The sequence below is a fragment of the Strongylocentrotus purpuratus genome, unplaced genomic scaffold (genome assembly GCF_000002235.5).
Source record: "Strongylocentrotus purpuratus isolate Spur 01 unplaced genomic scaffold, Spur_5.0 spur5_scaffold_13, whole genome shotgun sequence".
Taxonomy (NCBI): domain Eukaryota; kingdom Metazoa; phylum Echinodermata; class Echinoidea; order Camarodonta; family Strongylocentrotidae; genus Strongylocentrotus; species Strongylocentrotus purpuratus.
In genome coordinates this window covers 1,196,842-1,219,908 of record NW_022145598.1, presented here as the reverse complement: position 1 = coordinate 1,219,908, position 23,067 = coordinate 1,196,842, and the positions used below count along the sequence as shown (strand labels likewise).

General features: G+C 40.5%; 1 protein-coding gene across 1 annotated transcript; it reads left to right on the top strand.

The window, feature by feature from the left end:
- Positions 1-13,891: 13,891 nt before the first annotated feature.
- LOC588996 (alpha-N-acetylgalactosamine-specific lectin) lies at positions 13,892-16,004 on the top strand. Its single transcript, XM_030983815.1, has 2 exons — positions 13,892-14,179; positions 15,777-16,004. Exons 1-2 carry the CDS (start codon positions 13,892-13,894, stop codon positions 16,002-16,004), a joined length of 516 nt encoding a protein of 171 aa, XP_030839675.1.
- The last annotated feature ends 7,063 nt before the right edge of the window (positions 16,005-23,067 follow it).

Here is a 23,067-nt window from a genome sequence, read left to right as displayed (position 1 = left end):
GTAATAACAGAAGAATAAAAAATTAGTAAGAAAGAATGGTGAAAGTTTGTGAATTTAGGCGGCAGAAGAATGAACAAATTACATTTTTATTTTCTATTTTCTAATACTATTGATATAGAAGAAGCATATTGAGCTTGATCGTATCTTAAAACATTTAACCAGTAGATATATCATGTACACTTTGATTAAGTTCTGGCCTTCTAAAGAAAAATTAGTTTCTCCGTCCTCGAATAATTTTGTCATTAATGCAACGGCAATGCATTCTGTTCATAAAAGGTATAAGTTACGCTATTATTTGATTCGGGCAATTTGAAACAAATATTGCAACATAAGTATTCTTATTTTTTGTAACCTCGGTTAATTGCAATCGAAGTGAAAAAAATGAAATAAAAGGTATTTGATGTATATATTTCATGACAGACCCACTTCATTATAACAGATATATTACATACCAGTACAAATATATAGTCGATACGGACCATCAAAAATATTCATTACCGCCTTTCAGCATTCTTAATATCTCAAAATTCGTTTTTTTTATATCTTGCAAAAGAATCGTATGATTTGCAAATTAAATAAAAGGATATTCAATATTTCTCATTATTCTTGAAACCTGTAGGAGGTCAAGGAGCTCTATTGTGGATAGGTTGTTTTATGTCGGGATTAATACGTACAACGCATGGCAGGGCCAGGGGCAGTTGTCAGACTAAAAATACTCATTCGTAAATCAAAAGCTAACCCTGCTAGATGCATAGTGACATAGTCTATATGTGTATCCCAAAACCAAATTGAAAAAAAAGAAGAAGGATGATAGCGAAATTAATGTTCCCCCCTCGCAGTGATCCTCTACTGTTCATCATATTTCAGTAATAAGGGGTACGTGGAGTATAGGAGAAGAGGGAAGTTGCTCCGGTCAACAGGAACGACAGCAGACCGACTACTGTCGGAACAAAATATCTTCCCAATGGCCAGAAATCTGCTTGTTTTGCTGTGTAATTGAAGAACTTGACAGCATTTTCCTTTTCGGATGTTTTGCCTCCTTCCGCTTAAAAGACACACACATACTAATCTGTTGGTTTATTGTTTACCATATCGTCAAGGAGAAGAAAATAAATGTGAATTTCAATTCAATTAAGTTAATTTTGTTTAATACCTCATTAACACTGGTGATGCCTAGCCTGTGAAAACTTGGTAGGAACAGCATGGTGACACATCCGGCGCCTATGTACGCGAACGCGTAAAGCCAGTACATAGGCCCAAATCGGTAGACCTCGACAGGTGTTCCCAGGACCGTTATCGCTGAGATGAAGCTAGCCACCAGAGACATGGCAACTGGTAGCGGGTGCATGCCCCGGTCGGCCAGCAAGAACTCTTTGGTCGTGGATTGCTTACCGCCTGTACAGGCGTAGAAGACGCCGATACCTGTTGAAATGCAGAGACAAATAACTAGAACTACATAGTCCACGGCCTGAAAACGGCCAACGTTGTAGAAAGTGTCTTGATCAGCCATGTTAGATGACACTACACCAAACAGATGGTTTGCGACCTCTGGTATGGAAGGTTGAACGGATTAAGTTAGCAGGCTCCGATTGAAGGATTCACCACATTTCTTATCCCAGTAACACACTTGCCAGCAGTTTGACAAACTTGTGTTCGTCAGTCCAATGCAGCCGCCCCGAAAGAAAATAAGAATAACATTTCCACGTTCACAACGGCATGGCAACCTTTGTTTGCTATTAACAAAGAAAGGCGAAATATCAAACGAAGTCGGAGAGTATCATGGACAATACTGTCTACTCCCTCAATGTCAGAGAGAATTAGTATACAAATAATACACAGCAGTGAGGGCATTAGTAAGAATTACCCACACAGGGTACCTTTGGAACAGTCTAAGACGCCCGAGGCGGCAGCCGAGGGTGTTTGGACTGTTTTGAAGGTAACGATTATGGGTAATTTTACTAATGCCCAAACAAAATGCTGTGTATTAATTGTTTTATAAGATTATGTTTTATTTGTAATATGAAATGATGTTTTATAACATGATTTTAATAATGACCGATTATTAGAATTGATAATTACCGGTCATTATCCAAATTACGCGTTAGGCAAAATAAATGACTGGTCATGGGAACGCTTTAAACCAATCATTTAATTAGGATCCACGTCATCATCTTATAAAGTTTAATAAGGGGTGTACATATTATAATGTAGAGGTGTCGTTGTCGAATGGATACGTCGCCGGACTGTCGATCACAAGGTCCGTGGTTCGAGTCTCGCCGCGGCACTAATGTCCTTTGGCAAGACATTGATCTACATTTGCCACACTCAACCCAGGGGATGTAAATGGGTACCTGGCAGGAATTAATTCCTTGAAATGCTGGAGCGCTGGATTGGCAGCTAGGCTAAAGCCGGGGTAATAATAAATGCGCCTCGGAATAGAATTTCTAGATAGTCAGCGCTATAGAAATGCCTATTATTATTATTATTATTATTATAATAAAGCGACTGCTCACACCCAAGCTTTACCATCGTTGGAGGCAAGTCATAACATTCAGGTATGATGGGATGTTATAGGATATTACACACATGCAGAAATTACATGATTGACGTAGGTTTCACAAGATATTTTGAGTTGGGGTCATTCCCACGAGACCAATGTACCGCGATACCGACAACATAACAAGAAATACAAAATACAATATAGAACAGAAGATGGTTACAAGAGGTTAACGAGACCGACTCCGCAGTAGACCGATATCCCAAGAGATCGACAAAACAGAGACACGGAGCTCAAAAATAGGAAATGACGGTTTTGAGGAACATTGGTCATGTGAACCCTTTAGGAAGTCTAATGACCGCCTAGAAGGCACATAAGGCCGACACGGTAGAACTCGTGAGCAGTATCCGTTTGAGTATTTGTTTAAATATGAAAGAAGGGGTGTTAGTGTGGTTTGTGTTTATTTGCGCGTGTGTAGGAGATGAAAACGTGCGGAATTTTTTTCTTCTTCATTTTTTAAACGATTGCTTGGACTTTGCACCGCTATAATCATGATGATATAATAGGAAGAGCAAAACAGAGAAAGAAAAAATACATACAATAAAGAAGAAGGGTGATAGCGAATTTATGTTGTCCCCCTCGCATTAATCCTCTACTGTTCGTCATCGTTCAGTTATCTTGGGTACATGGGGTAGAGGAGAAGAGGGAAGTTTTTCCGGTCAACAAGACCGACACCACACCTAGTACAGTCAGTCAGACCAAAAATGATATCCTCGCAAAGGCCAGAAATCGGTTATTTTGCTGTGTATTCTGAAGAACAAGAATGCATATTCCTTTTCGGATTTTTGCCTCCTTCTGCTTAAAAACAACAACATACTGTTCTATTTGTTTATCGTTAACATGTCAATGAGAACAAAATAAATGTGAATTTCAATTCAATTCAATTAATTATTTGTAATACCTCATTAACACTGGTGATGCCTAGCCTGTAAAAGTTAGGTAGAAACAGCATGGTGACACATCCGGCGCCGACGTACGCGAACCCGTAAAGCCAGAACATGGACCCAGACTGGTAGACCTCGACAGGTGTGCCCAGGACCGTTATCGCTGAGATGAAGCTAGCTACCAGAGACATTGCCACTGGTACCGGGCTCATGCCCTGGTCGGCCAGCAGGAATTCTTTGGTAGTTGATTGCTTACCGCCTGTACAGGCGTAGAAGATGCCGATACCTGTCGAAATGGAGAGACAAGTAGCTAGAACTACATAGTCCCAGGCCTGAAAACGACCAACGTTGTAGAAAGTGTCTTGATCAGCCATGTTAGATGACACCTTACCAAACAGATGGTTTGCGACCTCTGGTATGGAAGGTCCAGCGGCTTTGATAACCTAGCTCCGATTTAAGGATTTACCGCAAAGTATGATATCAAACGAAAATTGCTACATGTATTTTAGCAATAGGACGAAATCGATCTCTTTATGCGAAAATGATCTGCAGGACTTGTATCAGCCATTCAGATATGCTTTAAAAAGTGATTTCCTCCAGGTTGATGTGCTCTTTCCTTTCCAAGTTACACCTTTTCCAGCAGTTTAACAAACTTGTGTTCGTCCGTCCAATGCAGCCGCCCAAAAGACAAAAAGAATAACATTTCAACGTTCACAACGCCAGGACAACCTTTGTTTGCTATTCACAAAGAAAGGCGAAATATCAAAACAAGTCGGAAAGTATCATGGACAATACTGTCTACTCCCGCAGTGTCTGAGAGCAGGAGAATTTAATAAGGGTAAATATAAATATATATATAGACTGTTTATACCCAAGCTATACCATTGTTGGAGGCACGTCTTAAAATTCAGGCATATATTCTATGTCACTACGATGGGAGGTTATAGGGTATTACACACATGCATAAATTACATGATTCACGTAAGTTTAAAACTATATTTTTCGTTGGGGCCATTCCAGTACATGGATAGCCCACAAGGCTGACAACAAAAAAGAAATACACAAGAAAAAATGGAACAGAAGATAGTTAAAAGTGGTAAAATAAACCAACATCACAGGAGAACGACATTCTACGAAATCGACAAAACAGAGACACGGAATTCAAAGAAAGGAAATGTCAGTTTTTAGGAGCATTGGTCATGTGAACCCTCGAGGAAGTCTAATGACCGTCTAGAAGGCACACGAGACCGACTTTGTAGAACTCGTGCACACTGAGAAATAAGTGTGCACTTTTTTTTTGGGGGGGGGGTGGGGGGTGCACCCACTTACCCGTATGTGGCAGAGGGTGCTGATCGGTGGGGGGGGGGGGGGCGGGTCTCTCTCATACACAAGTGCTACCTACCCGAGTCCATCAACCTCTGAAGTAGTCCCTAAAGGCGTATGGCACCTTTTCTGAAATGGACCCTAATGGCGCATCGCCATTTTACTGAAATGGACTTTAATAAGAAAAGGTGGAAACCATTTAACCTGTTATTGTTTGTGTGTGTGTGTGTGTGTGTGCACGATCTGTGCTTGAAAACCACCTCTTTTTGAGGAAAACGTCGACGACGCCGTATAGCCGAAAAAGACATCATTTCGACGCCTTTTCTGGACGCAGTTGCGTAGCCAGTCATTTTGGGAGTGACCCCCCCCCCCCGGGTGCTGATCTACTCTGTTTAGGGTGCAGTATCTGACAAGCGGATTAAACGTGCACCCTAATATGGGTGCGAGAAGTTGGAGGCGCGCAACATGCACTCTGCGTATTCTGTATCCAGGGCTTATTAAATGAATAATAATTTAAAGTTAAATATGTCCTCAAGTTTGTGTCGATATTCGAAGAACATAATTAAACATGTTCAAAGCTATAATTGATTTCTCTTGTTCATAATATGATAATACAAAATGCAATGAGCTCAATAGCATTTGAAACAAATTGAAGTCAGTAAATCTTCTATAAAGAATATCAATCCCTAGGGTTAGGGTTATAGCAATCATGCAACCTCTTCTTCTTCTTCTTCTTCAGTAGTAGTGCAGGCCACCGTCAGGTGTATTGTCGTACTGTTGAGGTGCAGTGCAGATGTGTGTACAATGTCTGATAAGAGGTACAGTTAAATGACTGCGAGTAAAGACAGCTACCATTTTAGCGGAGCTTGGTCTTTTGTACCTCTAGCTTGAATGCGTTTATAGCAGAGGTACAATTAACGGTGTTCTGATGGAGGCAGTTCCAGAGTCTTATAACATCCGGGAAGAAGCTCCTCTGGTAGACCAGCTTTCGGGCAAAAGGAACTACTATCTTGTTGGAATGCCCTCTGAGCAGGGATGTAGATGGGGCGAGGGAGGTGTGTGGGATGTCTATCAGCAAGTTGGTGATGCGATAGATCATCACTACCTTAGCCTGTGCCCTGCGTTCTTGTAATGATGGCCACTTGAGCTGGTTCAGCATGGCTGCTACGCTGCTTGTCCTGCGGTTGTCATTGAAGATGAAGCGGACATATCGTCGTTGAACCATTTCAAGCTTCTTGATGTTTGCTTGCGTGTGAGGGTCCCATATGATGCTGGCATACTCCATGATTGGTTGAAGGAGAGTGTTGTAGCACAGCACTTTAACCTTTCTGGGACACGATCGGATATTCCTTTGAAGAAAGGCACGGGTGGAGTTGGCCTTTTGTGGTGACAGTGTTGATGTGTTGGTTCCAGCTGAGGTTCTTCTGCAACTCGACACCTAGATCCTTTGCTGTATTTTTGTCATCTAGGATCTGTCCGTGGATGGAGTAGGATTTGATGATGGGTTTGCGTTTATTGGTGACATGGAGAACCTGACATTTCTGTGGGTTGAGTTCCATCAGCCAATCACGCTCCCATCGTTGGAGTGAGTCAAGATCCTCTTGGAAAAGTAGGGCATCTTCCTCTGTCTTGAGGTTGCTGTATAGCATACAATCATCAGCGAAGAGCCTGCCTGTAGAGTTTGGGGAGAGGTACTCTGGCAGATCGTTGATGAAGAGGAGAAACAGCATTGGGCCGATAACACTGCCTTGCGGGACCTCATCGCTAAATCGGTAAGGTCAACGTACGATAATCCTAGAGTAGTGGGTTGGAAACCCAATAATTATTCCTGCCTTTATGAATACTACAATGTAGTTAGGTACAGCAGAAAAAATAATCAAAGTCTTATTGGTTGTGACCTCTTTCCATGCCGCTTTGATTAATTAAGAGTATGGCTTGCCTAGGTTAAAAAAGACCCAAGCGGACACCAAACGGTACACAACTGATATCTCTAGGGGGCAAGTTTGCACCCCAAAGTAGTGTGCTGCTTTTGTAGCAAATGTCTGCACCACTAAGAGTGCAAGTCTGCCCCTCTAGAGTGCTGCTATTATAGCGGAGGTCTTCATCCCTAAGGACGCAAATTGGTACCGTTAGTTCTTAGTGTGTCGGCAGAAGCCGTTTGAGTATTGTGTTAATATGAACAAAGGGTGTGAGTGTGGTTGTGTGGTTGTGTACGTGTGTGTAAGGGGTGGAAACTTTGGCAAATTTTTATATTTCATAAAAAAAGATTGCTTAGATTTTGCCCTTATCATTATGATAAAAATAAATAAAAATACATATAAAAAAGAAGAAGGATAATAGCGAGATTTATGTTCCCCCTCGCATCAATCCTCTACTGTTTGTCATATTTCCATTATGTGGGGTACGTGGAGTATAGGAGAGTAGGAAAGCTTTTCCGGTCAACAAAACCGACAACAGACCGACTACAGTCAGAACAAAAATCGATAGCTCAGTCGGTAGAGCAGTGGTATCGTAATTCGGTGACCCGGGTACGAAAACCAAGTCGATGCGCTAGTGCCCTTTGGTAAGGCATTAATCCTCATTACCAGGTCCCACGGAGAGGACCTAAACCCGTCGGTCTTCTGGTTGCTTACTAACATGCATTTATTGCTTTCTTAAATGTCAGGTAAAATAACCACCAATATCAACATTTTCTCAGTTTGGCCAGAAATCGGTTAATTTCGGATATTTTGCCTCCTTTGCTTAAAAAACAACAACACACTGTTCTACTTGTTTATTGTTTACATGTCAATGAGGAAAAAAAATGTGAATTTCAATTCAAATTTAATAAATTATTTGTAAAAGGCCTACCTCATTAATACTGGTGATGCCTAGCCTGTAGAAGCTAGGTAGGAACAGCATGGTGACAAATCCGGCGCCTATGTACGCGAACCCGTAAATCCAGAACATGGACCCAAACCGGTAGACCTCGGCAGGTGTTCCTAGGACCGTTATCGCTGAGATGAAGCTAGCTACCAGAGACATTGCCACTGGTACCGGGCTCATGCCCCGGTCGGCCAGTAGAAACTCTTTGGTCGTGGATTGCTTACCGCCTGTACAGGCGTAGAAGATGCCGATACCTGTTGAAATGCAGAGACAAGCAGCTAGAACTACATAGTCCCAGGCCTGAAAACGACCAACGTTGTAGAAAGTGTCTTGAGCAGCCATGCTAGATGACACAACACCAAACAATCGGTTTGCGACCTCTAGTATGGAAGGTTCAACGGATTTAGTTAGCTATTTCCAATCTAAGGATTCACCACAAAGTCTGTTATCAAAGAAAGTTGCTATTTTCTCAATAGTACGAAATCGATCTCTTTATGCGAACATGATCTGCAGGACTTGCATCAGACATTAGTAGATGCGCTAAAAGGTGATTTCCTCCAGGTTGATGTTTTTTTTATAATCTTATTAACACACTTGCCAGCAGTCTGACAAACTTGTGTTCGTCCGTCCAATATGCAGCCGCCCCGAAAGAAAATAAGAGTAATGTTTCCACGTTTACAACATGACAACGTTAGCTTGCCATTCACAATAAAAGTCTGAAAGTATATGAACAATACTGTCTATCTCCATAGTGTCAGAGAGCAATGAAGTTTAATAAGGGTAAATATCATAATATATAGACTGTTAACACCCAAGCTATAAACCATTGTTGGAGGCATGTCATAAAATCCACGTATATATGCTATGTCACTACGATAGATTTTGTATGGTGTTACACACGTGCAGAAATTACATGATTCACGTACGTTTAAAAAGATATTTTGAGTAGTACATCCCACAAGATTGACAAATACTACTAGTACTTCTACTACTACATCTACTACTACTAATACTACTACTACTTCTACTTCTACTACTAGTAATCATACTACTTCTACTTATCTTCAGAGGGCTACGCAGCCTATCACGAAGATGAACTAAACTTAAAATTGCAAGCGTTCAGAGGTAGATTAAATGAGAATTACTGGGATAAGGTCATTAAATGCCTCAGGAGAAGCTACTGGAAGTTAACTGGACTGTCAATCAGCATGCACTACATTTGCTGGAAGTCCGTTCCATTCAGGCATAGAGTATTGGACAAATGAAAACTAGTCTATGTCGTTCCTGGTCCAGAATCTGGCCGGTTATTTATATTCCCTACACTTGACTCAAGCCATCGAAGATGGCGTTATCACTGAACTCATACGCCCACCGGCCCGCGTCTTAATTGCCGAGCCTTTTCCGTCGGGCGTCTTAATTTAGGGATCACGCTATCTTCGGCAGGGCAGCAGGTAAGTAGGGGGAGGTCGCATTACGCTGGTGTGATGGAGATCAAAATGAAATAGGCCAGATTTTGGACTACGTCGCTCCTGGTTTCGTGCATCTTGATTGTCGTGACATGGTTTTTCCGTGTTTGATATTTGTTAAATAATGCTTGAAGGAAAGGCAGAGTAGCCATTGAAAAATCTTGTGCACCATTCCTATACAGTGTTCTTACCATGTAACGCGTGTCATTGCAGTTTGTGGATCAAGTTAGTCATCTTGATAACCTTAGCATGCTGCATGGCCTCAGTCTAAATGTAAGTTACGGATATATACGAAAATATAATGTAAGATTACAACTACGAATCACCAACATTGACAACCCTGAGACAGTTACACAATAAGCACATATAAGAGCCGATTGATCTACAATTAAAAGGATGTATGAATCAATTACCTGATAATTTCCCTCGCCGGTCAGCTGCATTGTTGACATTGTTGACACGTCAGTATGCGTGAATCTCGGTTTGTTTAACTCTAAACTTTTACTGATCTAACCACCTTTTGCTAGAGCCTTGCCATCATTCATTATCCTTTTCTATCTGTCTTTCTTTTTTGACTTTTACTATCTCCCCTCTTATTTCCCCTTTTTTAAAAAAATTGTTTCCCTAAAATCCACAATTTCTTTATTGTTATATATTTTTTAATTTATTGATTTCTATGTATATTTTGCTTTCAAGACGTTTTGTAAAATAGCCCCTGAGGAACTAATAATTCAACAAGCTCTGCTTATAGTTAGTTACTCTTTTCTCGTGCAATTACTATTATATTATTTGCCTCGTTTCATTGTATATTCTTTGAAATATACTTAATCATTTTATTATGTTTTGCATGAGAAAAAAAATCCATTGAATCTTGAATGATCCCATCCACATTTATATCATGATATTATAGTTTGTAAAATATTTGAATTTCGTCTGAAATTGTTTTTTAACAAATATTCTTAAAGTTTATCTTAGAGGGCTAGGAAGAAAATTCGGTTAAAGGTCAGCATGAGCTGTGATTTTCGATCACTTGTTTTTCGTCATCCTCAGAATCTAAGCTTATATTCATTTTCTAAAAGTTTGAGCTCATAGTCACTTTGATCAAATCTTTTCTTTCATGCGTTAATATTATGTCTGTCAATTATTGAATTAATTTTCATCAATGATCTTTAATATTACCTCCCCCCAAAAGTAATATTGGAAACATACTGTCGGAAGAGTGACAGTCACTGTTTTTCGTTTTACCCCAATAACCCCGTAATATTATCAGGAATAAAGAAAAAGAAAAATGAATTTTATATAATATATAATATGATAATAATAATTACAATAATGATAATCATAATAATATAAGAGATTTATTTGTTTGCTTTTAGTTCCGTCATATAAAAAGGAATATACAATCAAAAGAAAATAGCAAAAATCTATAAACATATACATAATACACGGTGTACTTAACCAAGAAATCAATTGAAAAACAACAACATTCAAGAACAAAAGAATGCACAACGAAATAAACAAAAATAGAGAAACAGACGGCTTGATAGCCCATTTTCCTTTGCACTTGTATAATACGGTGCATCTGGTATTCCATGGGAACCAGAAAGAAAAAGACGAAGAAAAAGTAGAAGGGAAAGAATAAGTTGGAAAAAATGGAAAAAACATCAATACAAAACAAATCAAAACAGGAAGAACAATGGTATTATTTTCTATTTTATTGAGGTCTTTGGGTATAAATTAGATTCGTGGTAAAAGAGATCTTTTAAATAAGTACAGAGATGCACAATTGCGAATAGGTTGGGGAATGCTGTTGTATAACTCCGCCCCCATGTAGAAAAGTTGTTTGTTCGGGGTATGGGTAGGGAGAGATTATTTTACCGTAGCTGATAAGGTCTTGGGAGATAATATATGTTTTCAGTTCAATAATTTGGTGTCATGTTTCATATTGAGGATTAAAAAAAAGATGATTACATTAATAAGAGATTTCTGGCAAGATTTCAAGGCGCCGAATCCACTTAAAATCAAATGCTCTTGGCGTACTTGTAAAACATACACACACAGACATACACACACACACACGCACACACACACGCGCACTAGCTTACATTGGGTGGAAATCGGGGACAGGATTTTTATACCGTAACGTGGGAACATTATAATAAACGCCCTGACAATGTTGACTCGTTTTGTTTTATATTTCATTTATTGCCTCAATTCATAAAGTGAACCGAAAGTTTGATAAGAGGATTTATTTTGAAGAGATTACTTCACATTCCAATTGAGGCCCAAAAGAATACACATGTGTGTCGGTCGTGTGAACGTTTAAATAGAGGAAATGAGTATGCATGGACTAGCAGAGAATTTCACATTCCAACTGGGGCCCCAAAACATACAAAGGTGTATCGATCGTGTGAACATCTTACTTATGAATAGAGGACATGCGTATAAATGGACTAGGAGAAAATTGCATATTCGAACTGGGGATCATATAAATACGCAGGCATAGCATGCTGATATACCTTTCAAATCAAAGGGTTTCCGGAGAAATTCTTGATTTCAAAGGGGGTGAGAAACATCAAGCCGTGATGATTGAATATATATTGTTTGTTACATAGCACAAAAATAGCCGAAACTCTAAATTCGACAATCCTTTAAAAAAGACAATAATTAACCAAGTGAACGCATCATAAAGAGGGCATTACAAGACATCAAAGGAATCTATTTTACAACAATAGTAAATGCAACCGTATTATTGAACAGCCTTCCTTCTCTCTCTATTTTGTAGTTGCGAGGGGAGGGGGGGGGGGGGGGGGGAGTAACGCCCAATCGGGCCCCCGACCCGCACAGCGCACCTTGTTGGCGGGAAAAATCGTAACTGATCTTCCTTTCCTTGCCCTCTTTTTATTTTCTTCTTCCTCTTTATTTTCTTTCCCCTTCTCTCCTCTTTCCCCTTCCCTTCCTTCTCTCTCTTTCTCTCTTTTTGCTAAGGGGGGGGGGGACGCAAGGGCCTTTCGGTCCCCCTCCGCCGATCCACACCTTATTGGCGGGACAAAGCGCGACTGATCTCCCCTACCTTTCTTCTTCCTTTTCCTTCTTTCCCTTTCTCCCCTTTTCCCCTTCCCTTCCCTTTCTTCTCTCTCTTTTAAGTTTTCTGGGGGAGGGGGGGGGGGGGGGGGGGTCTACAACTTGTTGGCAGGGAAATCGCAACTGATATTTCCATTTCTTGCTCTATTTCCTTCCCTTTGGCTCCTCTTTTCCTTTGTACTTTCCCTTTCCTTTCCTCCTCTCTCTTTTTTTTGCTGGGGGTGGGGGAGGCAAAGTCCCCCCCGATCTCCCTCTTTTCCTCTTTTTATTTTGTATTCTTCCTCTTCTTTCTTTCCTTTTCTCTCCTCTTTCCCCTTCCCTTCTTTTCATTCTCTCTCTTTCTGATCTCTTTCGTGGTCAGCTAGTGTGCACGTGATGTTGTTTCCCCATATAAAAGGTAACAAATTTTCTTTTATTTCTGAGATGTTGATATTCAGGCATAAAGCGTCGATCCCAGAGGCAAAAATGTTCTTGCATGCCTTTGCCTTTATGGATATAATGTAGATAAGAAAGTTCAAAGCTTCGTGTGCAAATATACCATGATATCTTATCTTATGGAGTCACCTGAATAAAGAAGAACGTTTTCTCATGGGGCGTGAATGTCATTGCCGAATGTTATTCGAAACGTCATTATTTTGCTGAGGTCCTACGCGTTGACATCTGTTTGAATATTTCTTGTAAGTTTAGTTACAGATTTTATGTTTTTTATATGTTTTTATGATGTATTCTTGTTCAATGTGTCATTTTTTCTATTCCCCGCATCCCAATAATTGGGTATTGTCCTGGGTTTGCGCAAGTTCGATCACTAAAGTGATGTTTGAGAGTATCAAGATGACAGCCCAACCGCTGGGTTGGTTTAGATATTGAAAACAATGGGAGTTTGTATATCGTGTATCGCAGACAACACCGATATCTGCATTAAAGAGATCCTATTTGTTATTCAGCTTTTTAATGCAAGAGGTCTTAGATAAATCTCAATCGAAGAGGCACAACGTTCTATGAGAGAGATTTTTTTCCCTTTTTTTTGGGTGGGGGGGGGGGGGTGTATTTTTAAGATAGTTATGTTTTAAGATCGTTTGTTTTTAAAAGAATGGCTATATAACTTCTGATCAGTTTTTTCCGAGAGGTACTTGAGTCGACGATGAAATGTCGTTCAAAATTTGATACTAGAACAGACGTAGTTTCATTACAAAATGCTGTGCTAATGACCAAAACCCCCACCAATATACAAACCAAAGAGCTATGCTGCAGGTTTATGTATACATTTGGCTCTTGCTGTTGATGTGGGAAACAGGCAGAATGGAATCGGGCTGCTTTCCAGGTCGGTTCGGGATCGTCGGTTGTCGGGCCTGCATCGCTACCCGACTTGCGAAATTTGAGAAGTTTTAATCGGTCTGTTGTCGGTCTTGGCGGTGTCATTGTAGTATGAGTATGGAGAGAAAAGATGAGATAGGTAGAGAGAAAGATAATAATAATTATCCTTGCTTATGTAGCGCCTAACACTTATTTTATCAGAAGTCTCTAAGCGCTCTACAATAATGCAGCATAATTACACTGGCTTTAGCAGTGCAGCAGTGCAGATAGAGAGAGAGAGAGAGAGAGAGAGAGAATGAGAGGTTAAGAAAAAATAGTGAAAGTAAGGAATAGGATGACCATTATGTATCAGTTAACCCATTAACAGGTGAAACTTGCAGAGAAAAAGCGTTTCGAAAATGGCGTCCCTGGTACAAAAGATATCTCTGATGGTGCTTCTCCTGACCGGCTTCGTCTGGCTTTCTGAAGGTGAGGTCTGCAGGGAGTGCACGAAATGTCCCCAATATTGGATGGAGATCGGAGAATATTGCTACCAGTACTTCGGCAATAAAATGAAATTTCACGACGCTGAGAACATTTGTAATCGAATTGGAGGAGACCTGCCAAGCATCCGAAACGAGGAGGAAGGTAACACCATCTACCAGCTATGGAAGGGACTCGTTAATAATCCCACTAAAATGGACTACGTAAGTACAACATGTTTCAGTGGCGGATCTCTGAAGGTGTTTGTGGTTGGGGAGGGGGGGGGGGGGGGGTGGGCTGCCGCCCCCCACTCCGGGAACGGAGGGATCGCATTCATGCGGGTGGGATCGCGCGTCTTTGGTCTCTCTGGGAGCAGACATGTGCAGGATTTGATGCACGTTGATGATGGTCTAGTACTTAATTTGAACTGGGAATCTCGCTCAACCCGGCCCCAACTTAGTGTTATTTAGGGTACGCATATGCTTGTTCCCTCTTTTTGAAAGCACCCCCTATCTGAGGACTGCCAACATTTCTGGACCCCCCTCCGCGGGTTTTTCGCGGGCTTTTCCTGCATTGGAGACCCCCCTAAATCCGGAACACTGCTCAATGGACCCCCTATCTCAGCACATGCAGACCAACCCCCCCCCCCCTATCTCAGATAAGCTGTCATTACTGGTTGGCTCACACACCCAGGGAATACCCCAAAGAACTCAGCCTGCATTACGTACAGACATTTAGCACACGAAATACATACAAAATTTCTGTGCTCGTGTTTTCATTTATACTTCGTAAGAATAAACAAAGTCTGCAAATTAGTTCTATGCTCACTTATCTGCATAATATATCACCACCGAATAATTAATTTAGTGCCTGATATTGAGACTTAGTTAGAAATAAACCTTCCATGAATCTTAACTGACATCATCTGTGCCTGCATGATGTGTCCTTTCACATACTAATGTACCTGACATAATAAATGACTTATGTAATCAAACGCTGTAACTAAGTACTTTATCCTCGTAAAGATAGATTTAACGAATCAGTAAGTTAAAAAAAAATTGTATTGTACTGCTATTTAATTTGGATGTCATCAATTGTTACTAAACTAAAGTACCGATTTTGAGTGAAATCAGTTGAGTTTTGTACAGTGGTGTTTGAAATGTTGAGAAGTAATAGAATAGGTTCAATACACAGGACACAGCCAGGATAGAAATGCAGCTGTGTGTGAATTAGGGTAGACTACAGTACAAAACTAGTCTACATCAGTCCCGGGATTTGATCAATTTTTCTATGTTCAAGATATTTCATAATCCCCTTTTTAATTGTACTCTGTAAACTTATTTTATTACGTACATACTGTTCAGTATTTCGTTACCTGTACAATTCATTTGTTCTGTTATATATTGTAATTCTGTATGGTCATTTTAATTTGTGGATATTTTAGTTGAAAAATAAATAAATCAAATCAAATCAAATCAGAAGTTCCCAAAATCTCAGTTAAAGGGTACTTCTCATGCAACAAAGTCCGGCTCGTAATACATAAAAAAAATCGGCCCGTATTGACTTTAAACAACTCTGAAAAATCTGTGACAAGCGAGGAAAAAAAAACAACAATTTTAATGTACAGAGCCCAGTGAAGTATATATACTGGACATTTGTTGCGAGCAGTTAACATTCCTTTACAAGAAAAAAAAGTACTAAGAAATACAAATAAATATTTTTAAAAAATCGTTGCCGTTTTTCTTTGCGGTGGTTCACCACTTCACCGCATCATATCTGAAGACCCTTTACTCATTGCACTACATCATCTTTCCTAAACAGGCCTACTGGATTGGTCTGCGTGATACCCACCAGGAAAAAAAGTTTGAATGGACAGATGGCACCCCTCTACAATACAATAACTGGAAGCATGGAGAGCCCAACAACTGGGAAAACGAGGACTGTGTTGAAATCCGCAATGCTGGCAACAATGACTACGAACGACAGCGCTGGAATGATAGGGGGTGCAATCACGATCGAGCCTTCTTCTGCCGCAAGCCGCTCAACTGAACGTCAGAGATCCAATGTCGATTATGATGAGGGGGGGGGGGTAATAGAAAGACAACCTTTTGTTTTAGTTTCCATTTGTAATCTTATCTGCTAGTTCAGGCGAAAGCTAGTCAGTTTATGATAAAATTGTTGACGGGAACCATATGAATTTTGATTATTTTGCATTCGATCTCTACACGGGCTACACGCGCCTGACTCGAAATACTTTCATTTATCCATAATTTCCATCTGATCACAACTTTTAGTTTTTGTTCTCTAAAAAAAGATACCCTACAGAAGGAAACATAGACAATTTTTGGCTAATTTCGGCTAACGCGCCCCGCCGCAAAATCCGACGTTTTAGTAAAACATTTCATTTTTTTTTTTTATTTGAAGCACTTCTCTACTTTATCAAATTAAAGTTGCCCTTTTTGACGTTTACATCGATACATTCGATTTCAGTTTTGATTAGGAGTTGAAAGCGAAATATATTTCAGGCTTTCAGCTGGCCATTTAACAGGCATGTTTGAATTTAGTAACCTTACTTAAAATTATCATCATACATTAGTGCTTTATTCGTTGTTATTATCTGCTTATTGTACCGTATTGATAAATTCTATACCAGGGACTTTGGCAAAATCAAATCAATATTTAGAAGACTAACAATGATATCATCTGCATTCAATCATTTCTGTGTTATCTCTATCGTACTTATTTCTCGAAGATGAGAATATAATGCAGAGGATAGAAGATTAAATATAGTACTGGAGATTTAAAAAAAGAAGAAAGAAAGAGAGAAAAGGGAGAGAGAGAGAGAGAGAGACAGATTGGGGGGGGGGGGCAGAGTGAGGAAGGGAGGGAGAAAGAAAGAAAGACAGAAGAAAGGGGAAATTAAGAAAGATGGGAACACAAATCACCCGTTCCGAATAAGTTCGGGTTCAAAAAATGGTAATAACGATCCTGGACTCCGCCTCTTCTATACTTCTTCCTTCCAAACTTCAACAACGATATTAGAGCCAATATATTGTTTCTTAATATCTGTGAGTGAGATCTGAACAACAGAGAGCGGTCATAATTATTACAAGGATTGTCGATAACTAGGCCTACACAACGACATTTACTTTTGTCCCACAAAATAATATTCATTCATATAGTGCCATTGCTACTGGACACATCGTTTCCTAAAACACACATACACACACACACAAACACACGCACACACACTCACACTCACACACACATACAAACACACACAAATAAATCACGTCACATGCATAAAAAAACGTCCCCTTTTATTAAGCCAAAGACTTCAGCTCATCGAAATATCACCATATATCACTTATATCATTATCATGTATATTTATACACTGAATATATTCCGATTTTGTATGTTTTCATTTTACTTATACTGCATTTCATAACCATAAACCAGAGGGAAATTAGTTAAGAGGGCGTCTCTCTCTCTCTAATTGCCATATCGATTAACCCTCGGCTCCAAGCCTTCTCTATTAGCACCACTCCCAGTTCTTTCACTCCTCTCTCTTCTAACAATTTATGCAGACTGTCCATCAAAAATCTCCGGCCTTCTTTACGGGTAATATGACCCATGAACTTCAACTGCGTAATCAATATCTCACGTATCTTTTTCCATTGCACTCCAGCTCTTCTAAGAATTTCCTCATTACTAACTCTAATAAAGAGGGCGTACAAAGCGTTTTTTAGCATATGAAAATATATCAATACCTGTACAAAAAGCGTGTTTGCCGCCTTGAAATAATATACTACTAGAGTTCATCTGTATACTTGGTCTTAATCTCTATCATATCACCATAATCTTTGGCCATGGAAATAAGATCGGGTGCAGCGCTCTTACAACAATTGTCTGTGCTTTGGCAGTGATGACACCATGTTAGTAGTCAGTTTAGTTCTCGCAATGCCAATTTTTTTTCTTTCTTTTTACTGGTTTCAAGATTTTTACCAAAACATATACAAAGGGTACTATTCAAATATCTGTCTCTGTTTTACCACACCTCATATCACAAAAGGATGTATACAAAGTTATAGAAAAATTCATTACCAATTCTTATGACATTCTTGTGAATGTCATGAATGATATGACCAAGAATCCAAATGAAACTTTCGATTTTCTAAAAAGCAATGGCTATTAGTCTATGTTTATATATTTTCACTTCATTTAAACAGGGTTGCCTATATTTGAATAGATTTTTGAATGCTTGATACATGGTCTAAATAGTAATATAAATCAACTGCCATATATTCCTGGGTGGAATCGTGTGTTATTGAAAATACCTAGAGTCTTTTGGTCACTTAAAATTTGGAGTCGAATCGTATTTAAGAAATTCATCATGTCCCCAGGGTTTCTAATCCTCACCATAACCCTAACCCTTACCTAATTTCCTCAACTCCTTCCTTTTCTCCACCCTCCTCTCGCTCTCTCTTCCTCCCCCTCTTTCCATCTCCTTCCTACCTCTCACTCTTCCTCTTTACCCTTGTTAATATCATCATACCACTTTTTGTATATTATCTTTTACTGCTTTTAACTCATACTCATAAACAAGAGGGAAGGTAATAAAAAAGGAGTATAAAGCGTTTTTTTAGCATCTGACAATATTTTACTACATGTATAAAATGCGTGTTTGACGCCTGACAATATTTTACTACTTTAAGCATTCATCTATACTTGGTCTTATTTTCTATCATAACGTAACAATCTTTGGCCATGGAAAGAAGACTCGGGTGCAGCGCTCTTACATTAATTGTCTGTGCTTTGGCAGTGATGACGCCATGTAAGTAGTCAGTTTAATTCTTACTATGCCAAAGGGGTTTTACTTGTTTCAAGATTTTACCTGACATAAACATCCACACCGACTCCACACCTACCCCGCGGATCCAGGATTTCTTAGGGGAGGGGGCCCAACTTTTCTTTTTTTCTTTTGCTCCCGAAAATTTGAAAATCGCGCCGGCCGAAAAGTCGCTCAGTGGGGGGGGGGGGGGGGGGGTACAGAGCACAATTTTTTTTTTTTTTTTTTTTTTTTTTTTTTTTTGCTCCCGAAAATTTGAAAAACGCGCCGGCCAAAAATTCGCTCAGTGGGGGGGGGGGGGGGGGGGGGGGGGGGGGGGGGGGGGGGGGGGGGGTAGTGAACACATTTTTTTTTTTTTGATCCTCAAAAAAATTTCAATTTGCACCCCCCCCTTGAGCGCCAGGGGGGGGGCCCAACCCCCAAAAATCGTAAAAATCACGTGATTTTACATGATTTTTTTCTCAAGGGGGGGGGCCCGGGCCCCCCGGGCCCCCCCCCTGGATCCGCCACTGCCCCAGACCGACCCCAGACCGACTCCACACCGACCCCAGACAGACTCTACACCGACCCTAGACCGACCCCAGACCGACTCCACATCGACTCCACACCGGCTGATTTTTGACCACTGGGGTTAACGTTATTATTTTGTTGAGTGTGTAATCGGTGTGATGTGGTCTCTTTGGTGTGACTGAAGTTTAATATATAAGCCTTTGATTCTATTCGCATCAAGTTTTAGCAAACGAATCGCCGGGTTCGCTTGGACATGGTAGTGATAGTTGCAAACCAGTCGTTTGGACGGGAAAGTTGTTGAACAAAAGACCACATACCGTGTAGACGGCAAACGCTCTTTTGGGAAGCCCGGGAAGCCCGGATCTCACCAGGTTCAACGTAAACACTGCACAATCGGTATGAATATGAATCCCTTTGGTAATTCAACATGGGAGAAGTCAACTCAATCTAAGAACTTACACCTAACATTTATTTTTGAAACTTATCACTTCTTTACTGGGTGGGTCATTTTCACCAATAGTGGGGGTTTTCCATCTATCATATTTCCTGACAGATTTTATCTACTAATTACAATTGCTTGATTTGATAATGAAATAGTTACAGACAGTAACAACGTTGAATCATACCATATTATAATTAAACTAGCAGGACCCGCGGAAATCCGCGGGATTCTAGAGGGGGGCGGGGGTGTAAATAGATATATAGAGACCATGGGCGTCAATCCTTACGCAATACCTATTGTTCAGGGGGGGGGGGGATGATCTATCATCTCCCCTGAACAATAGGTATCACGTAAGGATTGACGCCCATAATAGAGACTCTCTAAATTAAAACCACCAAGAACTTTATTTGCCATTTATTAAAAAAACACAAAAAACGATCCAACTCTACCGGTAGTTATTCTTTAAGCCTCTTTCACACTGGAACTGCGTAGAGTTGCGTAGAGTGGCGTACCGACTACGCATAAATTAGGCTGCGTATTAATGAAAAAATGTTGCTTCCCTGTAGTCCCTGCATGCATAGGTTATGCATAGGCTATAGTGTACATGTTTGCCTATGGTTAATAATAATAATAATAATTAACCGTTCTTGTATAGCGCATAACACATAGTATTAAAACATGTCCCTAAGCGCTCTAGAGAAAAAAAAACATAACAGAATACAAAGACAAGACATACTGGGTAACGGACAAAATGGATGAATTAAATGTTAAATAAGTGCGTCTTTAAAGCAATCTTAAACTTAACAATGGAGTCAATGTTTTTTAGATGTTCCGGGAGATTGTTCCATGAAGTTGAGGCAGTGTGAGCGAAGCTGCGTTCACCATATGACCTGGTCATCACTGGCGGAATAACAAACAATTTTTTCTTATTAGAACGAAGATTTCTAGAAGGTGTGTACAATGTTAATAGCTCAATCAAATAAGGAGGCGCAAAATCATAAAAACATTCATAAGCTAACAACAATATTTTGAATAAAATGCGAGAGTGAATGGGTAGTCAGTGTAAGTCTCTTAAAATAAGAGACACAGATTCATGTTTCCTAATACGATAAATAAGACGAGCTGCTGAGTTCTGCACAACCTGCATCTTCTGCATTGGTTGCTTACGGTTGCTTACTGTGTGGAAAGCTTTTACTGCTTTGTCGATCTGGCGTAGGGTAGCGTACTGTTGCGTAGGCATGGCGTACAGTAGCGTAGTGTTGCGTGAAAAGGCGTACTTTCTGCGTCAATTTTCTACGCCGAAAGTACGCGGAAAAAATACGCATGTTGAATTGTTTGCGTCCATCAGCATGTAGTAACGTAGGCCAGCGTAGTTGGTACGCAACACTACGCAAATATACGTATGGACCCCACGCCAATTAGTGACCTGCCAGTGTCACAAATAAATTATTAAAAATATGCTCGTCTGACCCTAATTAAATGCCTAAAACCTAGCTGTGAGCTTTCGGGGGTTTATGGCCCTTGAAACCCGTGGACCCACGCCTATAAACACTCAACTCGCTGCGATCTAACCCTAATTAAATGCCTAAATCCCGTGAGCTTTCGGGGGTTTATGGACCCTTGAAACCCGTAGACCCCACACCTATAAACACTCAACTCGCTGCGATCTAACTGACCCCCCCCCCTTTGAAAAAAATCTGCATGTAACATGTAAGAATGGTGCAAGGTGATGCAGATTTTTTTCCAGCACTCCCCCCCCCTCCCATTTTACTCATTACGCAACTGACTGTTTTGCAATGCATGAAGTCACATACATCTGTCTGGTTGATATTGAACTATTAATATGTAAATGTACAATTCATAACCTTGTTTAAATTTTCTTTTAAATTACTGTAGATATAAGACAATATTAGTCTCCGATGGCTGAGTAGACGTAGAGTCGTATAGTTGTATAGCTGAGAGTCGTATAGTCGTATAGCTGTATAGGTGTACAAAATTATGGCACTTCGGCCCGCACGCTGTTGTGTTGACGGGTTCTTCGATGGATGGATAGACGTACGTATGTGTAATTGTATAGTTGTACGATTATTGGCCTGCTTGGCCCCCCATACTCTTCGACTCTACCTCACTCAGCCAAAGTACTCATGTTTATTCATGAGGCCGCTAGCCTAGCGTTACTTCGCACCTTCGTACGCTACCCACGGCCGACACAGCGCAGCAGCACTGTGTGTACTGTATGTATGTGTGTGTAGACTGAAGGCAGCTTGCGACTGAACTGTCAGTCCAATGGTTTTCTTGTGAAAACTTTCCTTTAGAAAATGATGATCAAAATTCAGTAAGCATGGCCGTAATAATCACAAAATAAGCTTTGATTTCATACCTCCATTCACGAAAAACTATAAACAAATCGCGGCAATCATGATGGAAATAGGTCTCTAAGTTTGGACGTCGACGGGAAGCCCCGTGTATCATGGTATCTCTCTGGCTTGTGCAGCGCTACTACAAAGGATATCCTATAGAAAGATGCTTTACTCGGGTAATCCCGACCCTGTGCATCATGCATTTAATACGCAACTTAATGTGAGTGGATAGTCATCGGTCGTGTGTCTACGGATGTAATGTTGAATATCCATGAGGTATCTCTGTCGTCACGCATATCCTGCATTATGCATATCGCGTCTGTTTTCGCCCTGGACGTCGACACGGAGGAGGACCTCGGGCGGAGTGTAGCCAATTCCACAGAGTAGACTCTCCCGCGGACGATGGCACCGGGCACGGGTGCCCCGAGGGGAGGGTTCAGGAGGAGATAGCCGCACCAACTTGGGTCGGCGATCTCATTAAAAAACAATAGAATACAAAGGCTCGCGGAGACGTCGCGCCCCCCGCGGAGCCTTAGCGTATTACTTATATAGATTCTCTGTGCGTTTTACATTGCGATATTTGTTCCCATAAACTGCAGTGCCGTAAGTTGAAATAACAATTTTCGTATATGTTTTCGTGAAAAGTCTATGACAATATGATATAATCTCAATAAATAAAGTACATATCTTCTCAGAACTTTGCTGATTGATAAAGATTGGTAAATAAAAACAACAGTAACACAAATAAAACGGATACCAAAACACCGCCTCGGTTAATTTCGTTCTGCACAAGCTTCAAGGAACAAAAATGGCACTTTTCAATTTGTTGTTGTTGGGGGGACGACCCCCTCAATTTTATTAGGGGAGGGGGCCGTCCCCCACGGAAAATTTGAAAAATGCCAAAGACGTGTCCTCCCGGGATCCCCACTCATGTGCACTTGTGAGAGTTT